Consider the following 27481-nt stretch of genomic DNA (forward strand, 5'->3'; position numbering starts at 1 on the left):
AAATGACCCATAGACCAACACATAGACAGAGAGAGACCCGGCTGGTGGGCGAGATTATGATAGATGTGACAGAAAGTTCGTCGTGCACAGTCAGATGTGAGGTACTAACTTCCTCGTATACAACTAGTACGCACCCTTCAGCTCATTCTATCTGAACTATAATCCCGGGATGGAAGAGCAGATATCAAAGAAAAAGGAGCGTTTTTCTAAAGAATACAAATAATTCAGCGTTGAGGACCAAATAGCAGAACATACGTGGAATATACAGCTGGTTGGAACGAGGTAACTCCCTCTAATTTGTTATTCTAGACCACTAACCTAACACTACAAGGGGAACATGTATACTCACTGATATTCATACCATAGGCAATATGCATTTCTTAAAGAATAAAAGCAGATAACGAACGGATGGATAATGTCTTCTTAAAGCATTTCCCACCTGTGTCATTCAGTCAGTGGCAGTCAGTGCGCTTTAAAGGGTTAACCCTGCATTTAACCATTCGGAATGAATGCCTAAAGGTAAGGTTTTAACCCTATCCCAAACCTTAACGGTGACCTTAACCACTCGGAATGAAAGCCTAAACGTACTGTTTTAACCATATACAAAACCGTAACCCTTAAACCAATGAGTCCTACTATAACGCCAGCGTGTTTGGGACTTCTAACTCCATTTAAAAACCATGTGTTTGAGCTACAGACTTCTAGATTATACTATTGGTTTGTAAAACAAGGGCGGATCCCGAATCGACCCGGGCATGGTCTTTTATATCGAAATGTCTGTAGATTCTGAATGTTAAGATACAGCTATCTATGAAAAGCTGAAACTCTCACGAACACGCACATGTCATCTGTTTTGCTCTAAAACACTCACAAGCTATACAGGAGTCGTTAGATCCCTTACATTTTTTCAAATTTTGTTACTTTACAGCCTTATTCTAAAATGTCCTTAATTTAAAAAAAACATATCTACACACAATACCCCATAATGACAAAGCGAAAACAGGTTGACATTTTTGCAAATGTACTAAACATTTAAAACAGAAATACCTTACTTAGATAAGTATTCAGACCCTTTGCGATTAGTGAAATTAAGCTCAGGTGCATCCTGCTTCCATTGGTCATCCTTGAGATGTTTCCACAACTTGATTGGAGTCCACCTGTGGTATATTAAATTGTCTGGACATGATTTGGAAAGGCACACACCTGTCTATATAAGGTCCCACAGTTCACAGTGCATGTCAGAGCAAAAACCAAGCAATGAGGTCCAAGGAATTGTCCTTAGAGGACCGACAGAGGCACAGATCTGGGGAAGGGTACCAAAAATGCCTACAGCAGTGGTTCCGTACCCCTCCCAACATTCAACCTCCAGCAGCGTACCCCATCTAGAACCAGGGTCAGCACACTCTCAAATGTTGTTTTCTACCATCATTGTAAGCCTGTCACACACACACTATAAGATACATTTATTAAATATAAGAATGAGTGTGAGTTTTTGTCACTTCCCACGAGCCGGGTTGTGACAAAGAGCTCTTATAGGACCAGGGCACAAATGATAATATAATAATAATCAATCATTTTGCTCATTATTTAGCCATCTTACATATTAAACCTTATTTGTTCATCAAAAATGGTGAATAACTCACCACAGGTTAATGAGAAGTGTGCTTGAAAGGATGCACATAACTCTGCAATGTTGGGTTAAATTGGAGAGAGTCTCAGTCTTAAATCATTTTCCTCACACAGTCTGTGCCTGTATTTAGTTTTCATGCTAGTGAGGGCCGAGAATTCACATAGGTACGTGGTTGCAAAGGGCATCAGTGTCTTAATAGCGCCATTTGCCAAGGCAGGATACTCTGAGCGCCGCCCCATCCAGCAATCTGGCAGTGGCTTCTGATAAAAATTAAATTTTCACAGAACCGCTTGTTGCAATTTCAATGAGGCTCTCTTGCTCAGATATCGGTAAGTGGACTGGAGGCAGGGCATGAAAGGGATAACGAATCCAGTTGTTTGTGTCATCCTTTTCGGGAAAGTACCTGCGTAATTGCGCACACAGCTCAGTCTGGTGCTTCGCTATGTCACAATTGACATTGTCCGTAAACTTGAGTTAATTTGCACACAAAAAATCAAACAATGATGGAAAGACCTGTGTGTTGTCCTTGTTAAACCCTCTTGCGACTAGCAATCCCGGATCCGGGATCGTAATCATAGCCTCAAATGAATTAGCATAACGCAGCGGACATAAATACCCCTAGAAACTTTTCCTATTCATGAAAATGGCAAATGAAATATATTCAAACACAAGCTTAGCCTTTTGCTAATCACACTGTCATCTCAGATTTTCAAAGTATGCTTTACAGCCAACGCTAGACAAGCATTTGTGTAAGTTTATCATAGCATAACATTTTCATGAAAATAAAAAAGCAACCAAATTAAATAATTTACCTTTGAAGAACTTCGGATGTTTTCACTCAGGAGATTCCCAGTTAGATAGCAAATGTTCCTTCTTTCCAAAAATATTATTTTTGAAGGCGAAATAGCTCCCGTTTGTTCATCATGCTTGGCTGAGAAATCGACCGGAAAATGCTACCACTCCAACGCCGAACCTTTTTCAAAATTAGCTCCATAATATTGACAGAAACACGGCAAACGTTGTTTAGGATCAATCCTCAAGGTGTTTTAAACATATATATTCGTTAATATATCAGTCGAGGCAATTGGTTTCTCAAAAGAAGCGATTGGAAAAATGGCTACCTCAGTAATTTACGCCAGATTTTCTACGGGAAACACCATGTGACCACTTGCTATATATTGTCCCTTACGGCTATTCTTCAATGTAAATGCGTAAAAAGACATCACAATGCTGTAGACACCTTGGGGAATACGTGGAAAACGTAAGCTCATTCGTAGCTCATTCACAGCCATATAAGGAATCATTGGCATGAGGCGGTTTTAAAAAATTTGGCACTTCCTGGTTGGATTTTAAACTTGGTTTCGCCTGTAACATCAGTTCTGTTGCACTCACAGACAATATCTTTGCAGTTTTGGAAATGTCAGAGTGTTTTCTATCCAAAGCTGTCAATTATATGCATAGTCGAGCATCTTTTCATGACAAAATATCTTGTTTAAAACGGGAACGTTTTTCATCCCAAAATTAGAAAAAAATCAGAATAGCGCCCCCTAACACTCAACTGGACAGACAGAAGAGCTCCAACTTCTTAACCATAGCTTAAATTTTGTCCTGCACATTGAATATAGTTGCGGAGAGTCCCTGTAATCATAGATTCAGATCATTCAGGCAAGACAAAACATCACCCAGATAGGCCAGTCGTGTGAGAAACTTGTCATCATGCAGACAAGTGAAAATTATGGTCAGTAAAGAAAGCTTTAAGCTCGCCTCTCAATTTAAAAAAAGGCGTCAATACTTTGCCCCTTGATAAACAGCTCACTTCTGTCTGTTGTAAAAGCTTTACATGGTCGCTGCCCATATCATTGCATAATGCAGAAAATCCATTAGAGTTCAGGGGCCTTGCTTTAACAAAGTTAACCATTGTCCAAAATGTCTTTCAAGCTGTCAGGCATTCGGGGGAGGCTGCAGTGTACCCAAGTGGCGTCGGGAGCAACAGCTTGTACTCGCGTTACCACTCCACTGTGTCTCCCTGTCATGGCTTTTGTGCCATCGGTACAGATACCAACACATGTTGACCACCAAAGTCCATTTGACATCACAAAGCTGTCCAGCACTTTAAAAATATCCTCTCCTGTTGTCCTGGTTTCCAGTTGTTTGCAGAAGAGGATGTCTTCCTTAATTGACCCCCCATAAACGTAACAGACATATACCAGGAGCAGTGTCAGGCCCACCACGTCTGTTGACTCATCCAGCTGTAACGCATATAATTCACAGGCTTGTATGCAAAGCAGTAATTGTTTCAAAACATCTCCTGCCATGTCACTAATGCGTTGTGAAACAGTGTTGTTTGATGAAGGCATTGTCTGTCTTTTTTTGTTTGTATTTTCCCCCAGCAATGTCCCAGCCATGACAGCAGGAAGTATTAAGTCCTCCACAATAGTATGAGGCTTGCCTGTCCGAGCCACTCGGTAGCTCACCATACAAGACGCTTCTAGAGCCTTCTTATTTTAAAGGAACCTATTGGTTTGATACATGTCTTACTACTCGAAAGTCGTCTTACTTCTCAATTAAAAAACTCCTGTGGCTTATTTTTCAAATCGGCATGTTTCGTTTCTAAATGTATGCGCAAGAGGGAAGGTTTCATCGAGTTGTGAGATAGTACTTTTGCACATATAACACACTGTGGCTGAGGAAAGGCACTACTCCCAATATAAGTGAACCCCAAATCAATTTAGTTCATCATATTTGCGCCTTATCGATGGTCCAACATCTCTGTCTGTTGTTCGGTGCTTTCCCAGGTAAGGGGGTAGAAGCTATTTGGCTGCAAAGCCCCGTTGGAAAATCTAAATGGACTGTTTGAAAATGTGAACCACACGCAATGTTTAGGAATAGCCAGTTTGGGAATAGCCCGTCTATAGCATTGAAGGTCCCCAAAAACACAGTGGACTCCATCATTCTGGAAGAAGTTTGAAACCACCAAGACTCTTAATAGAGCTGACCTCCTGGCCAAACTGAGCAATTGGGGGAGAATGACCTTGGTCAGGGAGCTGATGATCACTCTGACCGATCTCTAGAGTTCCTCTGTGTAGATTGGAGAACCCGAAGGACTCTTAGACCATGAGAAGATTCAAGATTCTCTGGTCTGATGAAACCAAGATTGAACTCTTTGGCCTGAATGACAAGTGTCACGTCTGGAGGAAACCTGGCACCATCCCTATGGTGATGCATGGTGGTGGCAGCATCATGCTGTGAGGATGTTTTTCAGCAGCAGGGACTGGGAGACTAGTCAGAATCGAGGCAAAAATGAATGGCACAAAGTACAGAGAGATCCTTGATGAAAATCTGCTCCAGAGCACTCAGGACCTCAGACTGGGGCGAAGGTTCACCTTCCCACAGGACAATGACCCTAAGCACACAGCCAAGACAACGCAGGAGTGGCTTCTGAAAAGTCTCTGAATGTTCTTGAGTGGCCCAGCCAGAGCCCGGACTTGAACTCAAACAAACATCTCTGGAGAGACCTGAAAATAGCTGTGCAGCAATGCTCTCCATCCAACCTGACAGAGCTTGAGAGGATCTGCAGAGAAGAATGGGAGAAACTCCCCAAATACATGTGTGCCAAGCTTGTAGCGTCATACCCAAGAAGACTTGAGGCTGTTATCGCTGCCAAAGGTGCTTCAACAAAGTACTGAGAAAAGGGTCTGAATACTTACAGTATGTAAATGTGATACTTCAGTTTTACATTTTTAATACTGTTGCTAACATTTCTAAGAACCTGTTTTTGCTTTGTCATTATGGGGTATTGTGTGTAGAATGATGAGGGGGAAAAACAATTTAATACATTTTAGAATAAGGCTGTAACGTAACAAAATGTGGAAACTTTTCGAATGCACTGTAGATGCAATGCCTCTTCATGGCTTGTAATCTATATTTTGATGGAAACCAGGGGTTTGAACTGGTTCAGGGAACAGAACCGGTTCAAAGCCAAGCCCCATCCATGTCCACCCCTCTCTCTCACTCTCTCCCAATTGTTACATTTCAGTAGTATCTTGAGCAATAGCACTCTGACCAAAAACATGGACTTACCACCTGCACTGACTCTCTGCACCTTAGCACACACACACACACACACACACACACACACACACACACACACACACACACACACACACACACACACACACACACACACACACACACACACACACACACACACACACACACACACACACACACACACACACACACACACACACACACACATCACAACTGCTGCCACTAGATTCTTATTTATTTTTGCTAAATACTGCACAGCTTAAAAACACTTGACCCCCAATCCCTCTTCCCCAAAACATGTGTAAATATTGTACAATAAATGGTGCATTCTCGTATTATACTTATGCTACAATGTTTATTCTATTCTATTGAACCATTTACTTTAGGTTTTGTATTCTAATATTTTATTATTTCTTATTGTTGTTGCACAATCAAGAAGGAACCTGCAAGTGAGAATTGATTTGTACGGTGTACATCTGTATCCCGTACATACATAACTTGAAACTAAACAACGATTACTCATTCCATAACAAGCATCTCTATCCATGCTAATTGGTAGAGTAAATTAATGAGCTATTTGGTCAAAACTGTCGATTTCACAGGCTTTTAAAAGAATAAGGAAAAGGAACTATATGAATAGTTAGCTTCTTTTTTTTACCGGTTCAGAACACTGCAACGGAACAAAAGAAATAGGGATTCTGTTCAGAATTTAGGTTCTAAGCCCTGATTGGAAAGTAGTAATTGTGGATTTTGTAAAAAGAAGAAAAAAAACAGTAAATGGTCACATCACACCCAAAACTTGCTTCCATAAGTTGAACATGTTATGTGTGTGTCTGGTGCCTGGTTCCATGGCATGGCAGTTTGTGAGAGTACTAGCAGAGGAGGTTTAGCAGTGATGTTTTTTACATGGTGTACACTCCCAGTCCCAGCCGCCCGCCCTGCAGCAGATGCAATGATAGTGGTTAGTGCCAGAGGCACACACTCTCACAGCTAACTAGATTTGCATCTGTGGGTAATATGATGTGTTAGAGACAGGCAGGCAGGCAGGCAGGCAGGCAGGCAGGCAGGCAGGCAGGCAGGCAGAGACAGAGACAGAGACAGATGGAGGAGGATGGTTGGGGAGTTATTAGGGGCTGATTGGATCAAGTGACGTGGATAGAAAGATGGATGGAGACGATAAGGATGAGGGGGCACTTTCTAAAGAGCAGGGTAGTTCTCTGCTTCTATGGTCTGATCATCACCTCCAGTTAACTTCCTCTGTACAGGAAGTACATGCCATGTGTGTCATGGTTTGATGAGATTAATGGACGATGTGAGTGGTTGATAAGAGGCTGAGAAGGTTTGTAAATGGATGAGAAAGGTTTGGCCAACCACCAGAGACACTTTTTCAAGATACAACACTTGATGGTTTGGAAGAAGCATCTTCCTCTGAGAACCAGAGAGAGGGGGGAGGGGGTGTTCCTATACCTGTAGCCTGGCATACTGGCATGGAGAAGCATCTTCCTCTGAGAACCAGAGAGAGGGGAGGGGGTGGGGGTGGGGGGTTCCTATACCTGTAGCCTGGCATACTGGCATGGAGAAGCATCTTCCTCTGAGAACCAGAGAGAGGGGGGGGGGGGGTGTTCCTATACCTGTAGCCTGGCATACTGGCATGGAGAAGCATCTTCCTCTGAGAACCAGAGAGAGGGGAGGGTGTTCCTATACCTGTAGCCTGGCATACTGGCATGGAGAAGCATCTTCCTCTGAGAACCAGCGAGAGGGGTTGGGTGTTCCTATACCTGTAGCCTGGCATACTGGCATGAAGAAGCATCTTCCTCTGAGAACCAGAGAGAGGGGGGGTGTTCCTATACCTGTAGCCTGGCATACTGGCATGGAGAAGCATCTTCCTCTGAGAACCAGAGAGAGGGGGTGTTCCTATACCTGTAGCCTGGCATACTGGCATGGAGAAGCATCTTCCTCTGAGAACCAGAGAGGGGGAGGGGGTGTTCCTATACCTGTAGCCTGGCATACTGGCATGGAGAAGCATCTTCCTCTGAGAACCAGAGAGAGGGAGGGGGGGGTGTTCCTATACCTGTAGCCTGGCATACTGGCATGGAGAAGCATCTTCCTCTGAGAACCAGAGAGGGGGGAGGGGTGGGGTGTTCCTATACCTGTAGCCTGGCATACTGGCATGGAGAAGCATCTTCCTCTGAGAACCAGAGAGAGGGGGTGTTCCTATACCTGTAGCCTGGCATACTGGCATGGAGAAGCATCTTCCTCTGAGAACCAGAGAGAGGGGGGGGGGGGTGTTCCTATACCTGTAGCCTGGCATACTGGCATGGAGAAGCATCTTCCTCTGAGAACCAGAGAGAGGGGAGGGTGTTCCTATACCTGTAGCCTGGCATACTGGCATGGAGAAGCATCTTCCTCTGAGAACCAGCGAGAGGGGTTGGGTGTTCCTATACCTGTAGCCTGGCATACTGGCATGAAGAAGCATCTTCCTCTGAGAACCAGAGTGAGGGGGGGTGTTCCTATACCTGTAGCCTGGCATACTGGCATGGAGAAGCATCTTTCTCTGTGAACCAGAGAGAGGGGGGGTGTTCCTATACCTGTAGCCTGGCATACTGGCATGGAGAAGCATCTTCCTCTGAGAACCAGAGAGGGGGGGGGGGGTGTTCCTATACCTATAGCCTGGCATACTGGCATGGAGAAGCATCTTCCTCTGAGAACCAGAGAGAGGGGGTGTTCCTATACCTGTAGCCTGGCATACTGGCATGGAGAAGCATCTTCCTCTGAGAACCAGAGAGGGGGGTGGGGTGGTCCTATACCTGTAGCCTGGCATACTGGCATGGAGAAGCATCTTCCTCTGAGAACCAGAGAGAGGGGGAGGGGTGGGGTGTTCCTATACCTGTAGCCTGGCATACTGGCATGGAGAAGCATCTTCCTCTGAGAACCAGAGAGAGGGGGTGTTCCTATACCTGTAGCCTGGCATACTGGCATGGAGAAGCATCTTCCTCTGAGAACCAGAGAGGGGAGGGGTGGGGTGTTCCTATACCTGTAGCCTGGCATACTGGCATGGAGAAGCATCTTCCTCTGAGAACCAGAGAGAGGGGGTGTTCCTATACCTGTAGCCTGGCATACTGGCATGGAGAAGCATCTTCCTCTGAGAACCAGAGAGAGGGGGTGTTCCTATACCTGTAGCCTGGCATACTGGCATGGAGAAGCATCTTCCTCTGAGAACCAGAGAGAGGGGGGGGTGTTCCTATACCTGTAGCCTGGCATACTGGCATGGAGAAGCATCTTCCTCTGAGAACCAGCGAGAGGGGTTGGGTGTTCCTATACCTGTAGCCTGGCATACTGGCATGAAGAAGCATCTTCCTCTGAGAACCAGAGAGAGGGGGGTGTTCCTATACCTGTAGCCTGGCATACTGGCATGGAGAAGCATCTTTCTCTGTGAACCAGAGAGAGGGGGTGTTCCTATACCTGTAGCCTGGCATACTGGCATGGAGAAGCATCTTCCTCTGAGAACCAGAGAGGGGGGGGGGGGTGTTCCTATACCTATAGCCTGGCATACTGGCATGGAGAAGCATCTTCCTCTGAGAACCAGAGAGAGGGGGGGTGTTCCTATACCTGTAGCCTGGCATACTGGCATGGAGAAGCATCTTCCTCTGAGAACCAGAGAGGGGGGTGGGGTGGTCCTATACCTGTAGCCTGGCATACTGGCATGGAGAAGCATCTTCCTCTGAGAACCAGAGAGAGGGGGGAGGGGTGGGGTGTTCCTATACCTGTAGCCTGGCATACTGGCATGGAGAAGCATCTTCCTCTGAGAACCAGAGAGAGGGGGGGGGGTGTTCCTATACCTGTAGCCTGGCATACTGGCATGGAGAAGCATCTTCCTCTGAGAACCAGAGAGGGGGGGAGGGGTGGGGTGTTCCTATACCTGTAGCCTGGCATACTGGCATGGAGAAGCATCTTCCTCTGAGAACCAGAGAGAGGGTGGGGTGTTCCTATACCTGTAGCCTGGCATACTGGCATGGAGAAGCATCTTCCTCTGAGAACCAGAGAGAGGGGGTGTTCCTATACCTGTAGCCTGGCATACTGGCATGGAGAAGCATCTTCCTCTGAGAACCAGAGAGGGGGGGGTGTTCCTATACCTGTAGCCTGGCATACTGGCATGGAGAAGCATCTTCCTCTGAGAACCAGAGAGGGGGGGTGGTCCTATACCTGTAGCCTGGCATACTGGCATGGAGAAGCATCTTCCTCTGAGAACCAGAGAGGGGGGTGTTCCTATACCTGTAGCCTGGCATACTGGCATGGAGAAGCATCTTCCTCTGAGAACCAGAGAGAGGGGGAGGGGGGTGTTCCTATACCTGTAGCCTGGCATACTGGCATGGAGAAGCATCTTCCTCTGAGAACCAGAGAGAGGGGGTGTTCCTATACCTGTAGCCTGGCATACTGGCATGGAGAAGCATCTTCCTCTGAGAACCAGAGAGAGGGGGTGTTCCTATACCTGTAGCCTGGCATACTGGCATGGAGAAGCATCTTCCTCTGAGAACCAGAGAGGGGAGGGGGTGTTCCTATACCTGTAGTCTGGCATACTGGCATGGAGAAGCATCTTCCTCTGAGAACCAGAGAGAGGGGGTGTTCCTATACCTGTAGCCTGGCATACAGGCATGGAGAAGCATCTTCCTCTGAGAACCAGAGAGAGGGGGTGTTCCTATACCTGTAGCCTGGCATACTGGCATGGAGAAGCATCTTCCTCTGAGAACCAGAGAGGGGAGGGGGTGTTCCTATACCTGTAGCCTGGCATACTGGCATGGAGAAGCATCTTCCTCTGAGAACCAGAGAGAGGGGGTGTTCCTATACCTGTAGCCTGGCATACTGGCATGGAGAAGCATCTTCCTCTGAGAACCAGAGAGAGGGGGTGTTCCTATACCTGTAGCCTGGCATACTGGCATGGAGAAGCATCTTCCTCTGAGAACCAGAGAGAGGGGGGTGTTCCTATACCTGTAGCCTGGCATACTGGCATGGAGAAGCATCTTGCTCTGAGAACCAGAGAGAGGGGTGGGGGGTGGTCCTATACCTGTAGCCTGGCATACTGGCATGGAGAAGCATCTTCCTCTGAGAACCAGAGAGAGGGGGTGTTCCTATACCTGTAGCCTGGCATACTGGCATGGAGAAGCATCTTCCTCTGAGAACCAGAGAGAGGGGGGGTGTTCCTATACCTGTAGCCTGGCATACTGGCATGGAGAGGCATCTTCCTCTGAGAACCAGAGAGGGGGGTGGGGTGGTCCTATACCTGTAGCCTGGCATACTGGCATGGAGAAGCATCTTCCTCTGAGAACCAGAGAGGGGGTGGGGTGGTCCTATACCTGTAGCCTGGCATACTGGCATGGAGAAGCATCTTCCTCTGAGAACCAGAGAGGGGGGTGGGGTGGTCCTATACCTGTAGCCTGGCATACTGGCATGGAGAAGCATCTTCCTCTGAGAACCAGAGAGGGGGGTGGGGTGGTCCTATACCTGTAGCCTGGCATACTGGCATTGAGAAGCATCTTCCTCTGAGAACCAGAGAGGGGGTGGGGTGGTCCTATACCTGTAGCCTGGCATACTGGCATGGAGAAGCATCTTCCTCTGAGAACCAGAGAGGGGGTGGGGTGGTCCTATACCTGTAGCCTGGCATACTGGCATGGAGAAGCATCTTCCTCTGAGAACCAGAGAGGGGGGTGGGGTGGTCCTATACCTGTAGCCTGGCATACTGGCATGGAGAAGCATCTTCCTCTGAGAACCAGAGAGGGGGGTGGGGTGGTCCTATACCTGTAGCCTGGCATACTGGCATGGAGAAGCATCTTCCTCTGAGAACCAGAGAGAGGAGGGAGGGGTGGTCCTATACCTGTAGCCTGGCATACTGGCATGGAGAAGCATCTTCCTCTGAGAACCAGAGAGAGGAGGGAGGGGTGGTCCTATACCTGTAGCCTGGCATACTGGCATGGAGAAGCATCTTCCTCTGAGAACCAGAGAGAGGGGGTGTTCCTATACCTGTAGCCTGGCATACTGGCATGGAGAAGCATCTTCCTCTGAGAACCAGAGAGAGGGGGGGTGGTCCTATACCTGTAGCCTGGCATACTGGCATGGAGAAGCATCTTCCTCTGAGAACCAGAGAGAGGGGGGGGGTGTTCCTATACCTGTAGCCTGGCATACTGGCATGGAGAAGCATCTTCCTCTGAGAACCAGAGAGGGGGTGGGGGTGGGGTGTTCCTATACCTGTAGCCTGGCATACTGGCATGGAGAAGCATCTTCCTCTGAGAACCAGAGAGAGGGGTGGGGTGTTCCTATACCTGTAGCCTGGCATACTGGCATGGAGAAGCATAATATGATGGATTGGAAAAGGTTCAATCACAATAACCATTTAGCCTTAAAAAGTTTTGCTGCAAGTTCAACTTAAACTGTTAAAAAGAAACTGACCCTGCTGTGACAAAGAGGAATACAGTTTAAATGGAAAGGTACGTGAATATTTACAAATGTAATTATGTTAGGTTAGAGTAAGGGTATCTCTCAGACTGATAAACATCACTTCTTCCCTTCATCTCTCTTTCTCTCTCTCTGTCACGCTGACACATGTCAGTTGAAGGCATTCAGTTGTACAACAGACTAGGCATCCCCCTTTCCCTTTCATTTTAATACTGCAGCTCATCTGTTTATTTCAACAGAGATGAATAATAAAATGACAGGTCCTCTCTCTCTCACACAGACATAGACTCTATTAAATCAAAATAATTACCCCTGTCTAATTTCTCTCTTGTAAATATTTGACACAGACCAAATGACTGGTTTAAGTTGAAGAGAAAAGGCTCTTCATGCCACCAATCACCATTAGCAAATGTTTTAACCTGCTGGCCCAAGGGCGGCGCTGCGTGTTTCTAGTTGGGTGTCACTCTGGTGATTATGACTGAGCATTTTGTAGCTTTTAAACAGCTGTGTAACAGCTGTATGGGAAATATTACAGTAAACGGTCACCCTCAGAGCATAAGGCAAGTATATCCATACAGTATCTTGTAGTAAACACTTCATAATACATTGACTTAGCACTGCTATGATGCCATTTTTACACTCTCTCCACCTTGCGTTACCTGTCCAAATGTAGTGAACAGACATTGTATTCTGACTGATATTTTTGAAATAACACATTTTTAGGTTCTTCCACTATGGGCTGTGTGGGGTCCAAGGGGCAGCAGGATCCCAGCAGCAAAGGTGTGGTCAATGATGACTCTCAGAACCAGACTCAGACAACCCACTACGTCAAAGACCCCACCACAGGGACCAAGGCTGTGAGTGAACACCGGGGGGTATTATTACTGCTAGACTCTATTCTGTTGCCAAGAGCAAGATACTGATCTGTAAGTAGGTTTCCTTTGGTGTCTGGGGTGGTCATTACTTCATGTGTGTTAATTGTAAACCCAGCTATCACATCTAGTTCCTTGGAAGTTGTGGAAACAAATGTTTTTGGTTTCACATTGCTTGTGGGAACAAATGTTTGTAACATGTTGTGTTGCTGCCTTGCAATGTTGTTGTGTTAGGTCTCTCTTTATGTAGTGTTGTGTTGTCTCTCTTTATGTAGTGTTGTGTTAGGTCTCTCTTTATGTAGTGTTGTGTTAGGTCTCTCTTTATGTTGTGTTGTCTCTCTCGTCGTGATGTGTATTTTGTCCTATAGATATGTTTTATTTATGTTTAATTCCAGCCCCCGTCCCCGCGGGGGGCCTTTTGTCTTTTGGTAGGCCGTCATTGTAAATAAGAATTTGTTCTTAACTGACTTGCTTAGTTAAATAAAGGTTGTTTTTTTAATGGAAAAATAAATGCTATATGGAAATAAGTAAACATTTAGCTTGTCGGGGAACGTCTAAATTTAGTTTGCATGGAGGTTCTGAGAACATTTTACTCTGGTTCCTTGAAAGTCTTCCTGGGAGGCCTTTATTAACACTCTGAGAATGAAAATTGTGGGCTATTTGGAGGTTTTTGAATGACTTCCTTAAAACTTATTTTAGTAACTCTGATAGCTTATTTGGGGTAAACTTTCTTGAACTCCAAGCGCAGATAAGACGCATGGAAATTACTTGGGCGTTCATCATGCAAACACATGTATTTTTATTGTGACATGGCATCAGTGAGATTCAAACCTATAATCTTCTGTTCTCTATCCATGGAATTAATCCACCAGCGTGGAGCTAGCATGACATGTTTTTTTAAACATACAAAGCTGTTAATTTTAGTCTATTCAAACAAACCCTATTTCAAAGGGAAAAGCAGTCAATAAGATCAGGTTTGGCCAATTAGCCAACACACCTGAACACACTTAACAAAGTAGAGGATACAGAGAGTTTTGTTGATGCTGAGAATGGAATGTATATTTCTTGTGTTTTTTTTATGGAAAGTTTTCTTAGCGTTCTCAGAACAATTTGATAACATGACTTTAAATAGAACCGTTATGCTGAAGTACCGAAATTCCCACAGAAGAATATTATTTTTTGTAACATTCTCTGAACTATTTGAGAACATTCCCAATGTCAAACCGATTAGATAATGTTCCTAGAACATTACCAAAATTGAAATGAAATGTAACCATGTTTAAACTTTTGGGAAATGTTCTGTTAAAGTAATGAAATACTAAGACATTTTTTGTCAAGTTCCTTAAATGTGCTGAAAATGTTCCAAGGCCAAGCAACTATCCTGCACCAATCCCAGACATTTGTGGGAAGGTTGTATGCAAAATAACTTTAGGACAACCAGGCTCTCTCTAAGCTCTAAGAAACATCTGGTTCTCAGAACATTATGTGCTACAGTAGCAGGGATGTGACTCAGGGCTGTTATTTAGAATGAGGAAGAGGAAGTAGCACAACAAACAAGCGCAGAAATGTGTTTGCGATCATTGAACAGACATTTAGTGACAGAATTGAAATGTCTCTCCTCTATTTCTGTTTTACTTACATTCCTATTTTCTGTCAGCCTATCTCACTCTTGCTTAGTCTGTCATTGACCACACATCTCATTCTCTGACTCATTCACTTTCTCCCAACCATACTATACTACAACTATAATATGTATAATATGTATAGTATGTTCCATACTACATTTCTCATGGTTCTCCTAATTCTCATATTGTCTTTACAGAACAGAACCATCACCGTTGCCCCTCCAGTCCCCTCTAATGGTGAGTAGAACGCAGAAAAGTTACAGTACTCACATTGCTTACTTGAGTCTGTGATGGAGGAACTATTACTGTATCGCACTGTATTTTGAGCAGCACACTACACACTGTGTGTCTAAAATGGATTACCGTTTGTTGTCATGTAATGAGGCCACATAATGTATGAGGGTGAAAGGAGTGAGCGTGTGTGGGTTGAAATAGACCACTCAGAGCCTGATCACACGGGACAGCAGAGATGATCTCTCCACTGCTATAACAGTAAAGCAGTCAGACATGAAGTGACCCAGGCAAGGCACTGTTGTTGTATTAATAATGTAAAGTTGCACACGATGTCACCCACAAGTCTTTCTTTGTCATATGTGTGCATGCGTACACACACACACACACACACACACACACACACACACACACACACACACACACACACACACACACACACACACACACACACACACACACACACACACACACACACACACACACACACACACACACACACTTATGTTCTCTGCCCCCTCCAGGTACTGAGAGCATTGCCATTGCACTGTATGACTATGAGGGTGTAAATGATGGAGACCTGGGCTTCAAGAAGGGAGACAAGCTTAAAATCTTACAGGAGTGAGTGTACCTGATATTTACACACAAACAAGATACATCATTACCCATACAAAGCAGTGTATAGCTTACCTATACTCTCTCTCTCTCTCTCTCTCTCTCTCTCTCTCTCTCTCTCTCTCTCTCTCTCTCTCTCTCTCTCTCTCTCTCTCTCTCTCTCTCTCTCTCTCTCTCTCTCTCTCTCTCTCTCTCTCTCTCTCTCTCTCTCTAGATCTGGAGAATGGTGGAGAGCACAGTTAATTAGCACAGGCAAGGAAGGCTACATCCCCAATAACTATGTAGCCATAGACAGACTTGAAACCGAAGAGTAAGTGTTTTATCAGTGGACTGTGTGAATAGTTTATGAGTAGAGCTGCTCAAAGGAATCAGTGTGAAATAAATGTACCATCATCCAGGTGGTTCTATAAAGGAGTGAGCAGGAAAGATGCAGAGAGGCAGCTGCTAGCATCAGCAAACAAAACAGGATCGTTCATGATCCGTGACAGTGAGACCACCAAGGGTGAGCAAGTTAAAAAGCTCTTACACACATACCAACAAACGTGTACACATTTAGCAAGCTAACACCCTCTCTCCGTCCTACTACAGGCAGCTACTCCTTATCCGTAAGGGACAGTGATTCCCAATCAGGAGACACAGTCAAGCATTACAAGATCCGTACACTGGATAACGGTGGCTTCTACATCTCTCCACGCATCACCTTCAACAACCTGCAGGAACTGGTCAGCCACTATAAAAGTGAGTGCCAACAGCATGGCCAGACCACCATAATACACAGGGATACACCCATAGAGATAGATAGCCCTCTATAGCCCCACAGTGGAGGTGTCATAATGCACATAATACTGAGAAAACCTTGAGGTCAAACAGAGAAATGGTTCCAATCCTTTTTCCACCATAAATGTTTCCCAAAGGGAATTTTACAAACACTTCAAAATAATGGCTGTTTGTGTAGGCTTACCCCGGTGTGACGTTTTGATAATCATGTAAATCTCTCTCAGACAATGTGACTTTTATCAATGTATTCGGCTCTATTTACTCTCAGATTCAAAATGGCTAATTAGAGTCAAAGTAGACATCATGTAAGACTACAAATCCCTGCAAGCTCCTGAACGTCATCTCTAGTTGCCACCTTTGCTAAAATGCATTGTGTAAAAAAAACTTGCATAAGACAGTTAACAGAATTGTCCATTTAAATACATTTTGACAAATGTATTAATTTCTAAATTTAGCTAACATTAGATAGGTAATCCAGAGATTCTTACCTTTGCCTCGATTCGGTAGTCTCATCCAGATCATCATGGCATTTGTAGTCCTTTATGATAGCCACATTAGCAGCTAATTAGCATTTCATCTTGGGGGGTAAGTACAGGCAAATATATTGGTAAAAATCACCTTGACCTAGGAAGATTTAGACGGTTATCAAAACTTCACGCCAGGGTAAGCCTACACGAAACACAGCCCTTATTTTAAGTGTTCATAATATCCACTATGGGAAAAATGAATGGTAGAAAAAGGATTGGAACCATTTCCTTTTTTGACCGCTAGGTTATATGGGTATTATGACTCATACTGTGGTACTCTATGGCAATGTCCATGCAAAAATCCAACTAGACTTCTCTATCTATTTCTATGGATTTGATCTTTTTATTTTATTTCACCTTTATTTAACCAGGTAGGCTAGTTGAGAACAAGTTCTCATTTACAACTGCAACCTGGCCAAGATAAAGCATAGCAGTGTGAACAGACAACAACACAGAGTTACACATGGAGTAAACAATAAACAAGTCAATAACACAGTAGAAAAAAAGAAAAAAAGAGTCTATATACATTGTGTGCAAAAGGCATGAGGAGGTAGGCGAATAATTACAATTTTGCAGATTAACACTGGAGTGATAAATGATCAGATGGTCATGTGCAGGTAGAGATACTGGTGTGCAAAAGAGCATAAAAGTAAATAAATAAAAACAGTATGGGGATGAGGTAGGTCAATTGGGTGGGCTATTTACCGATGGACTATGTACTGCTGATCGGTTAGCTGCTCAGACAGCAGATGTTTAAAGTTGGTGAGGGAGATAAAAGTCTCCAACTTCAGCAATTTTTGCAATTCGTTCCAGTCACAGGTAGCAGAGAACTGGAAGGAAAGGCGGCCAAATGAGGTGTTGGCTTTAGGGATGATCAGTGAGATACACCTGCTGGAGCGCATGCTACGGGTGGGTGTTGCCATCGTGACCAGTGAACTGAGATAAGGCGGAGCTTTACCTAGCATGGAATTGTAGATGACCTGGAGCCAGTGGGTCTGGCGACGAATATGTAGCGAGGGCCAGCCGACTAGAGCATACAGGTCGCAGTGGTGAGTGGTATAAGGTGCCTTAGTAACAAAACGGATGGCACTGTGATAAACTGCATCCAGTTTGCTGAGTAGAGTATTGGAAGCTATTTTGTAGATGACATCGCCGAAGTCGAGGATCGGTAGGATAGTCAGTTTTACTAGGGTAAGTTTGGCGGCGTGAGTGAAGGAGGGTTTGTTGCGGAATAGAAACCAGACTCTCGATTTGATTTTAGATTGGAGATGTTTGATATGAGTCTGGAAGGATAGTTTACAGTCTAGCCAGACACCTAGGTACTTATAGAGGTCCACATATTCTAGGTCGGAACCATCCAGGGTGGTGATGCTAATTGGGCGTGTGGGTGCAGGCAGCGAACGGTTGAAAAGCATGCATTTGGTTTTACTAGCGTTTAAGAGCAGTTGGAGGCCATGGAAGGAGTGTTGTATGGCATTGAAGCTCGTTTGGAGGTTAGAAAGCACAGTGTCCAAGGAAGGGCCAGAAGTATACAGAATGGTGTCGTCTGCATAGAGGTGGATCAGGGAATCGCCCGCAGCAAGAGCAACATCATTGATATATACAGAGAAAAGAGTCAGCCCGAGAATTGAACCCTGTGGCACCCCCATAGAGACTGCCAGAGGACCGGACAACATGCCCTCCGATTTGACACACTAAACTCTGTCTGCAAAGTAGTTGGTGAACCAGGCAAGGCAGTCATTAGAAAAACCGAGGCTACTGAGTCTGCCGATAAGAATATGGTGATTGACAGAGCCGAAAGCCTTGGCCAGGTCGATGAAGACGGTTGCACAGTACTGTCTTTTATCGATGGCGGTTATTATATCCTTTAGTACCTTGAGCATGGCTGAGGTGCACCCGTGACCGGCTCGGAAACCAGATTGTACAGCGGAGAAGGTACGGTGGGATTCGAGATGGTCAGTGATCTGTTTGTTGACTTGGATTTCGAAGACCTTAGATAGGCAGGGCAGGATGGATATAGGTCTGTAACAGTTTGGGTCCAGGGTGTCTCCTCCTTTGAAGAGCGGGATGACTGCGGCAGCTTTCCAATCCTTGGGGATCTCAGACGATATGAAAGAGAGGTGTGCAGGCTGGTTATAGGGGTTGCGACAATGGCGGCGGATAGTTTCAGAAATAGAGGGTCCAGATTGTCAAGCCAGCAGTCACTGTTACTAAAGCGGATGGTGACAGAGGTAAACAGCCCCCTCTGCTGGCTGCCTGTTCTGAATATGGGCACATGGTCTATATGGCCTCCAGCAGTGTTTACTTTCTATGTGTTTATTAATGTGTGTTATGTACAGTTAAAAAATACATTCAGTTAATGTCCTGTTTGATTCAGAGCATTGTGTGTGGATGTCTTACTCTCATTGGATGTGTTTGCTTCCTATAGAGCAGGGAGATGGTCTGTGCCAGGCCTTGACCAGCCCCTGCCTCAGTCCCAAGCCCCAGAAGCCCTGGGAGAAGGATGCCTGGGAGATCCCTCGGGAGTCCCTCAAACTTGATAGGAAGCTCGGGGCTGGCCAGTTCGGAGAGGTCTGGATGGGTGAGTTACTCAAACATTCTGAGAAGGTTATGCTTGGACCCTTACTGGGAGATCAGAATACGTTTATACGTATTCTGAAAACATCTTGCTGTGAGCTGTGAACTGAGCATGGCTAATGTGGTTGGCTAATGTGGTTGGCTAATGTGGTTGGCTAATGTGGTTGTGTTTGTGTCTTTTGCTGTAGCTACATACAACAAGCACACCAAGGTGGCAGTGAAGACCATGAAGCCTGGCACCATGTCGGTAGAGGCTTTCCTAGACGAGGCAAACCTGATGAAGGCCCTGCAGCACGACAAGCTGGTCCGTCTGAACGCTGTGGTTACCAAAGAGGAACCCATCTACATCATCACAGAGTTCATGGAAAAGGGTATGAACACTACAGTTTGACATTTTGTACACATTTACATTACCGTACAGTACATTTCCTGTCAGTGTATTTCTGTCATTGAATTCTGTTTGTGTGTATGTGTGTGCGTGTTTAGGCAGTTTGCTGGACTTCTTGAAGAGTGATGAGGGCAACCGTGTGCAACTCCACAAACTCATTGACTTCAGTGCACAGGTGAGATTCAGCTTCTGTATCTCACAGTTCGTTTTGTTTTCAATCACTGGTGCAATTTTCACAAGTATGTGGTACATTTTCACAACTCTAAACACACACAAAAAAAAATCACAAAGTCACTTGGTCACTGCACTAAATCACTCTTTCAATTTGGACAGATATTCAATCTACTGTAAATATCTGCTTTTCAAAATGCAATATTCAATTAACTATAAGATTTTCTTGTCTGCTGTCAAATTTGATATTTTTACCTCAAATGTATCATTTTACATCAATTTATGTTGGAAGGTAAAACCAAATAATATATGGGGGTGGCTGTAAAATCATAATCATTCTTTATCAGTGCTACAATGTACTGCTGAAATACCTGGGTTGTGTACAGGATTGGGGAGTAACATAACAACAGTTAGTTTTTTGTAATCAGTTACATATAACAGATTACATGTCATATGTAACTGATTACAAAAAACTAACTGTAATCTGTTATGTTACCAGCAAAAAAAATTATAACCAGCTTAAAGATACTTTTGAAAAACTAGATGATTACTTCTAGGATTACTTTTAAATTCAGAAAAGATGTTTGCGTAATTAAAATACTTTATGACAAGTTTCTGTTTTCTCAATGACATTCAAATCAGCATTGATAAAGGAACAAGTTTTAAGTTTGTTCCGCCTGATTGTCTGACCACAAGTCAGAAACCACTATGATGACACACCAAATGTGTTTGATGGATTGTGGGAAAAGCACAGGAATAGGTTTCTGTAGGCTACAGTCCAATTTATTATTAGATTTTGTTTTTCAGGAACTCAGTCCAGCTTTCAACTTACTCTTGAAAGTTGTTGTAGTACAATGTGCAATTTCGAAATTGGATAGTGAATCATCAGTTTTCCCCTGGTCATGTCAGTCATTGCAGACCTTAGAGAGCTATTTATAACTTGTCAGAAATGTCCAGATCAACTAGCCCATGTCAGCTAATGTTTTTTAGCTTGATTTTTAGCCGATAGATTTTGTAGTAATGTCCGAGTCACTCAAATATCACATGAATACACATTAGACATGGCAAAATGTATAGAATTATTTTGCTATATTTGCTATAAAACTGCAACATTTTCTCTGTGCCCTATGGAAAAGTGTAGAATTGCAGGAAACAAGCTTTAAACCTGATAGATGTTCTCTCGACCAACAAGAGGTGTCTCGGCCAACAAGAGGGGTGTGAACAGTTTGTGTCATGAACAATGCTTGTGCCCACAGAAATAGTGTGGCATGTGCACGAGCAGGGGTGGTGTGGCTGAGCGGGATATTCCCCAATACCGCCTACGGGCGGTACAGATATCACTTAGGCCTATTATTGATATTTACATATCAATTATATGAATCACACTGCTGCTCTCTCAATTATTTGCGCCTTACGGATTGTGCTTGTTGTGAATGGCCTTTCACAAATGTGTAGGTGTATTTAACCTCAATAATGGTTGAATTGAAGAAGTGTAGGCTAAGCTGCCTATCAGTCATTGTTTATGCGACCTGTGGACAGGCTGTGTAAAATGTGCTCTTGCCACAGCTGCATAGTAGTGCGGATCCCTGCCATGGAATAAAAGTGGTACTGTGCTCCAAACGGTCAAAAATCTCATTTGTGAGGATAAAAAAACAGGTCACACTTTATTTGGATAATCCAGATTCTTCATCTGTAGATGCTCTCCAGAGGGTCATACTATCAACAAACTGTAGATAAGCAACTGCTTAGCTAATGTTACAGTTAAAGCCAATTTATGGTCATTCTGGATGTGTGAAACCCCAAAGAATGCATTATCAAAAGGTTTTGAATATAATATAGGGGGCTTATCAGTGTACTTAAGAGTTTAGAAAATATACCACGTCTGAAAAATGCGCCATAGCGATTGATAAAAACCGTAACAATATATTCCACTCGTTATCTGAATTTCATTGATCTACTTACTGTAAGTTGATGAGTTTGGTCAAGCTGAGAGAGAAAGGTTATGCTGTATCAGTTGCCAAGTCACATAGAAAAGGTCATCTTGAACAACAATGCTGCATGGGGTAGAAATGGCCTACACACAACCGTGCTACACAAATACCTTTTTACTGTAGCCTACTGCCTTACAATACCCCCAGAATTCCCCTATTTCTGCTCATTTGTTCTACTTATGTACTCTATAAGGATAATGAAACTGTGAGATTGACATATTTCTCACATCCTACCATTAGATACAACAATATGGTTGAAAAAAGCAAATAGTTAAAGTAATAGCTGAATACTGTATGGAACAGTATATTTACCATCCGCTATTCTATTCAACACTTCAAAAACAACCGTTTGAAAAATGTATCTTGAATTTTTTGCTATTGGAAGAAAGGTTAGTTGAAATGGCTAAATGGTGAGTGTATTGGTGACTAAACAAAATGTTATCATGGTATTTCACGTAAAACCAAAATGTGTTCAACACAAATGGATGCACAATCAAAGGTTCTGAACATAAGACAGCATTATAAGTGTTATCAGTTTAGAGTTTTGTACTTAAGAGTTTTGAAAATGCACCACTTACATCTGAAAAATGCACCAAATCGATTGAAAAAAAACCGGTATACTGTCAGTTCGGGTTTTGTTGAATTGTATGGTTTTATATTCTCCAAGTCATCTACAGCAGTTCTTTTGCAGAAGGGAAAATGAGATACAAAAAAACAGTGGGACTAATCCCATAACAAAACAAAGGGAGAATGCTTTGGTCTCGTTATGTCCATTTACCGACATCATCAAAACACTCATTTGTGGTCTCGTGCCGATCCTACCTTTGTTCTGTGGCCCATGTTTCTCCTATTGTGGGTAGCCTTTCAATATTCAAATCTGTCTTTATCTTGGCAGAAGAAGGTGTGTGGGCAGCACATGTTTGTAATTCAAATTCTTTATGCCAATGTTTGCTGTTGAACAATTTTTTTGCTTTGAATATTTTAAGAATATGTTTTACTATGATTATTGACACATTGTATTACAAGGAATAGATGGACACAGTTCAAAATATCCGTTTGAACCTGATCATACAGTATTTGCATTTTTACAACTGTTGCTGCAGATACAGAGGCAATATAGGGGGCATCCTTTTTATTTATTTAAATCAAATAAAAAGAGGACCTTAGAGAAAAGTCAAACGTATAAACGTATAAACGTACGCTTATCTGTGATTAGGTATGTTTATGCCATCTGTTGTATGTAGATTGTAGGTGAGAGGTTTGAAAAACTAGGAAGATATCAAAATGGAATGGAGAGAGAGAAAGAGAGAAAGACTGAAAGAGCAGGGGAACAGGAAGACATTGTTGGATCAGATTCAGATTTAAATCTACCATGACAGATTTGGTTATGTTTGTTATATTATTAAGCTGAGATTGGTACACAGGTTAGGTTAATCAAGTTCTATAACAGCATATGTCAGTCAATGTGTGTCTATATACGTGTGTGTGTGTGTGTGTGTGTGAGAGTGGTGAAAAATAAAGCCTGCTGGTAGTTGTAATTTTAAAGGGAACCCAGATGATCCCAGTATGTTGGGAAGGAAATATTGTCCCAGTTAAGTAGGTATTGGAGTAATCAGTGCTTGTAAATAACATCATTTGCTAATTGAAAGTCAATTATCTTTATTGATATCATTGTTTTTATGACTGCTTATTTTATCATCCTATAGGTGATCCTAAGGGGTAGGCAAAATCCTGTCTCGTAATGGGAGGCTACTTACTTTGCAGCTTGAGATTTTAAAAAATGAGACATGAAAACAGCAGATACAGTGCATTCAGAAAGTATTCAGACCCCTCGACTTTTTCCACATTTTTGTTACATTACAACCTTAATCTAAAATGGATGGAGAGAAAAAAATCCTTCATCAATCTACACACAATAACCCATAATGACAAAGCAAAAACAGTTGTCATTTTATTTAAATAAAAAATTATAATTATAAAAAATATACATTTACACAAGTATTCATACCCTTTACTCAGTACTTTGTTGAAGCACCTTTGGCAGTGATTACAACATCGAGTCTTCTTGGGTATGACGCTACAAGCTTGGCACACCTGTATTTGGGGAGTTTCTCCAATTCTCCTTGCAGATCCCATCAAGCACTGTCAGGTTGGATGTGGAGCGCTGCTGCACAGCTATTTTCAGGTCTCTCCAGAGATGTTCGATCGGGTTCAAGTCCGGGCTCCGGCTGGGCCACTCAAGGACATTCAGGGACTTGTCCCGAATCCACTCCTGCGTTGTCTTGGCTGTGTGCTTCGGGTCATTGTCCTGTGGGAAGGTGAACCTTCGCTCCAGTCGGAGGTCCTGAGCGCACCAGAGCAGGTTTTCATTAAGGATACTGTATCTCTGTACTTTGCTCCATTCATCTTTCCCTCGATCCTGACTAGTCTCCCAGTCCCTGCCACTGAAAACATCCCCATAGCATGATGCTGCCACCACCATGCATCACCGTAGGAATGGTGCCAGGTTTCCTCCACGCTTGGCATTCAGGCCAAAGAGTTCAATCTTGGTTTCATTAACCAGAGAATCTTGTTTTTCAAGGTCTAAGAGTCCTTTAGATGCCTTTTGGCAAACTCTAATCAGGCTGTCATGTGCATTTTACTGAGGAGTGTCTTCCGTCTGGCCACTCTACCATAAAAGCCTAATTGGTGGAGTGCTGCAGACAAGGTTGTCCTTCTGTAAAGTTCTCCCATCTCCACAGAGGAACTGCTCTATCAGTGTGACCATTGGCTTCTTGATCACCTCCCTGACCAAGGCTCTTCTCCCCCGATTGCTCAGTTTGGCCAGGCGGCCAGCTCTAGGAAGAGTCTTGGTGGTTCCAAACTTCTTCCAGAAATGTTTGGGTACCCTTACCCAGATCTGTGCATCGATACAACTTCTTCGACCACATGGCTTGGTTTTTGCTCAGACTTGATTTGACATGCTCTGACAACTGTGGGACCTTATACTGTATAGACAGATGTGTGCCTTTCCAAATCATGTCCAATCAATTAAATTTACCACAGGTGGACTCCAAGTTGTAGAAACATCTCATGGATGACCGAATGGAAACAGGATGCACTTGAGCTTAATTTTGAGACTCATAGCAAAGGGTCTGAATACTTATGTAAATAAGGTATTTCTGTTTTATATTTGTAATTGAGAAAAAACAGTTTTCTCGCTTTAGCATTATGTGGTATTGTGTGTAGATTGATGAGGAACATTTTTTATTTCATTCATTTTAGAATAAGCCTGTAACGTAACACAATGTGGAGAAAGGGGTCTGAATACTTTCATTATGATCCTTTGCCTAGTGAACAAACACAGAAGTATGTTTGGAATGCCCCCTTTTCTATTGTCTTCTGACATCGAACCATGTCTTTGTCCATAGATTGCAGAAGGAATGGCCTACATCGAGCAGAGGAACTATATTCACCGAGACCTGCGAGCCGCCAACATCCTGGTCTCGAAGGCTCTGGTGTGCAAGATTGCTGACTTTGGCCTCGCTCGAATCATCGAGGACAATGAGTACACAGCCAGGGAAGGTAAGCATTATCCCCTTGGGGAACATGTCTGTGCCATATAATGGTTCATTAATAACTGTAACATAACAGCTGATTTAGCAAATATTAGGACAGTCGTAGTAGAGAATGGGAGCTTTTACATCTGGGTGTGGTTTGGAATTCGAATTTGATAGAGGGAAGTCAGGGAACAATGAAGATATATATATATGTATATATCATTGTGTTAGAGTGAGTTCTGTGGGACTGAATAAATAACAGAGTTTGAATAGAAAAAGACAAGCTGTATTGTTTATCAGTGACAGCAGGGTGCAGCAGAAGGTAGAGGAAGTAAGCCTACTCTTGTTCCCTAAAAGGAGCAAAGTTCCCTATCAAATGGACGGCCCCAGAGGCAATCAACTTTGGCTCCTTCACCATCAAATCAGATGTCTGGTCCTTTGGCATCCTACTGACCGAGATCATCAGCTATGGACGCACACCATATCCAGGTCAGGACCTGAATGATAACATGTACTCTACTGTACTTGTACTGTATATTAATTGAATGATGAATTAAATGAATCTTTGTCCCCCCTGTAATGATGTGTTTCTGTGCTGGCTCTATCATCTAGGTATGACAAACCCAGAAGTGATTCGCTCTCTAGAGAGCGGCTACCGCATGCAGCGCACTGACAGCTGTCCGCAGGAGCTCTATGACATCATGTTGGAGTGCTGGAAGAACAAGCCCGAGGACCGGCCCACCTTTGAGTATCTGCAGAGTGTCCTGGAGGATTTCTACACTGCAACAGAGAGCCAGTACCAGCAACAGCCATGATCCAGAATGATTCAGGCAGATACATAACCTACTCTCTCATACACTTATACAAATGTACATGTGTACAGACAAACCTACAGAGAAAAAAGGGGATCTGAACATGTTTCAGATGGTTCCTTATGAAATATGGCATTTACTGTAACTTAGTGAAGTATGACCTAAAAAATGTATTACAGTGATTCATGAAATGGCTGAGTGTAAGGCGTTTTCAACATTTGTATTTATTTATATTTCATTTGCATATCGTGTTGGGTGACTTTACCTTCCCTTCCCCTTTGTAGTTAGCTCTGCCAGTCCTGTTTGTTTGTTCGTTGTATGAATTAACTGTGCTCTAACTATGTATTTGAATTTGCTTTGCATACACGCCCAGAAATTGCACAAAATTAGATTTCCTATGTATATTGCCCAGGGCATACACTATATTGGAAAATGTTATTTTTATTCTGGCATATACCATTGAATCACTATAATTCACTGAACAAGCACTGGAGTACAACAGTATAATCTTTTAATTTAATATTTTAATTGTCTATTTGGTAAGGTGATTAATTTATTCAAGCCAAGAGTACCTGTCCATTCTCTATACTGAATGCACAATATATACACAAAAGTATGTGGACACCCCTTTAAATTAGTGGATTTGGCTATTTCAGCCACACCCGTTGCTTACCGGTGTATACATCGAGTGTACAGTCATTCAATCTCCCTAGACAGACATTGGCAGTAAAATGGCCTTACTGAAGAGCTCAGTGAATTTCAACTTGGCACCGTCATAGTCAGTTGGTCAAATGTCTGCCCTGCTAGATCTGCCCCAGTCAACTGTAAGTGCTGTTATTGTGAAGTGGAAACGTCTAGGAGCAACAACAGCTCAGCCGCAAAGTGGTAGGCCACACAAGCTCACAGAACAGGACCGGTGAGTGCTGAAGCACGTAGCCCGTAAAAATGTTCTGTTCTCTGTTGCAAAATGTAGTTCTGTCTTGAGCTGTTTTTGTCTATTAATCTTCTGTATTACGTCATGTTTCATGTTCTGTGTGGACCCCAGAAAGAGTAGCTACGGCTTTCAAAACAGCTAATAAGGATCTTAATAAAATACCAAATACTTACTTCCGAGTTCTAAACTGCCTCTCGAAGCAATGTCAGCACAGTAACTGTTCGTCGGGAGCTTCATGAAATGGGTTTCCATGGCTGAGCATAGTGCCAACTGTAAAGTTTGGTGGAGGAGGAAT

General features: G+C 43.5%; 1 protein-coding gene and 1 long non-coding RNA gene across 7 annotated transcripts; one reads left to right on the forward strand and one right to left on the reverse strand.

Moving 5' to 3' along the window:
* Positions 1-27358, forward strand: LOC118361063 (tyrosine-protein kinase HCK-like). Its single transcript, XM_035740804.2, has 13 exons — positions 1-282; positions 12851-12984; positions 14822-14861; positions 15380-15476; positions 15685-15780; positions 15869-15972; positions 16059-16208; positions 19203-19355; positions 19540-19722; positions 19838-19914; positions 25312-25465; positions 25798-25929; positions 26053-27358. Exons 2-13 carry the CDS (start codon positions 12862-12864, stop codon positions 26253-26255), a joined length of 1512 nt encoding a protein of 503 aa, XP_035596697.2. The 5' UTR covers positions 1-282; positions 12851-12861; the 3' UTR covers positions 26256-27358.
* Positions 7522-11753, reverse strand: LOC127912786 (uncharacterized). 6 transcript variants are annotated; one of them, XR_008083417.1, is made up of 7 exons: positions 11626-11753; positions 10743-10812; positions 10456-10595; positions 10030-10169; positions 9673-9742; positions 8715-8854; positions 7522-7600 (listed from the first exon to the last, which is right to left on the reverse strand). It is a non-coding gene; the product is annotated as an uncharacterized LOC127912786 (long non-coding RNA). The 6 variants fall into 6 exon arrangements; XR_008083418.1 differs by lacking the exon at positions 7522-7600 and adding an exon at positions 7831-7900; XR_008083419.1 differs by lacking the exon at positions 7522-7600 and adding an exon at positions 8568-8637.
* Positions 27359-27481: the final 123 nt, after the last annotated feature.

Source organism: Oncorhynchus keta, chromosome 28 (assembly GCF_023373465.1).
Source record: "Oncorhynchus keta strain PuntledgeMale-10-30-2019 chromosome 28, Oket_V2, whole genome shotgun sequence".
NCBI classification, from domain to species: domain Eukaryota; kingdom Metazoa; phylum Chordata; class Actinopteri; order Salmoniformes; family Salmonidae; genus Oncorhynchus; species Oncorhynchus keta.

Excerpts from the sequence above, each read along its gene's own strand:
- LOC118361063 (XM_035740804.2), top strand. The coding sequence starts at position 12,862 with ATGGGCTGTGTGGGGTCCAAGGGGCAGCAGGATCCCAGCAGCAAAGGT. Across the intron at positions 14,862-15,379 it reads CCCTCCAGTCCCCTCTAATG|GTACTGAGAGCATTGCCATT; the intron begins GTGAGTAGAACG and ends TGCCCCCTCCAG. Across the intron at positions 15,477-15,684 it reads AAGCTTAAAATCTTACAGGA|ATCTGGAGAATGGTGGAGAG; the intron begins GTGAGTGTACCT and ends CTCTCTCTCTAG.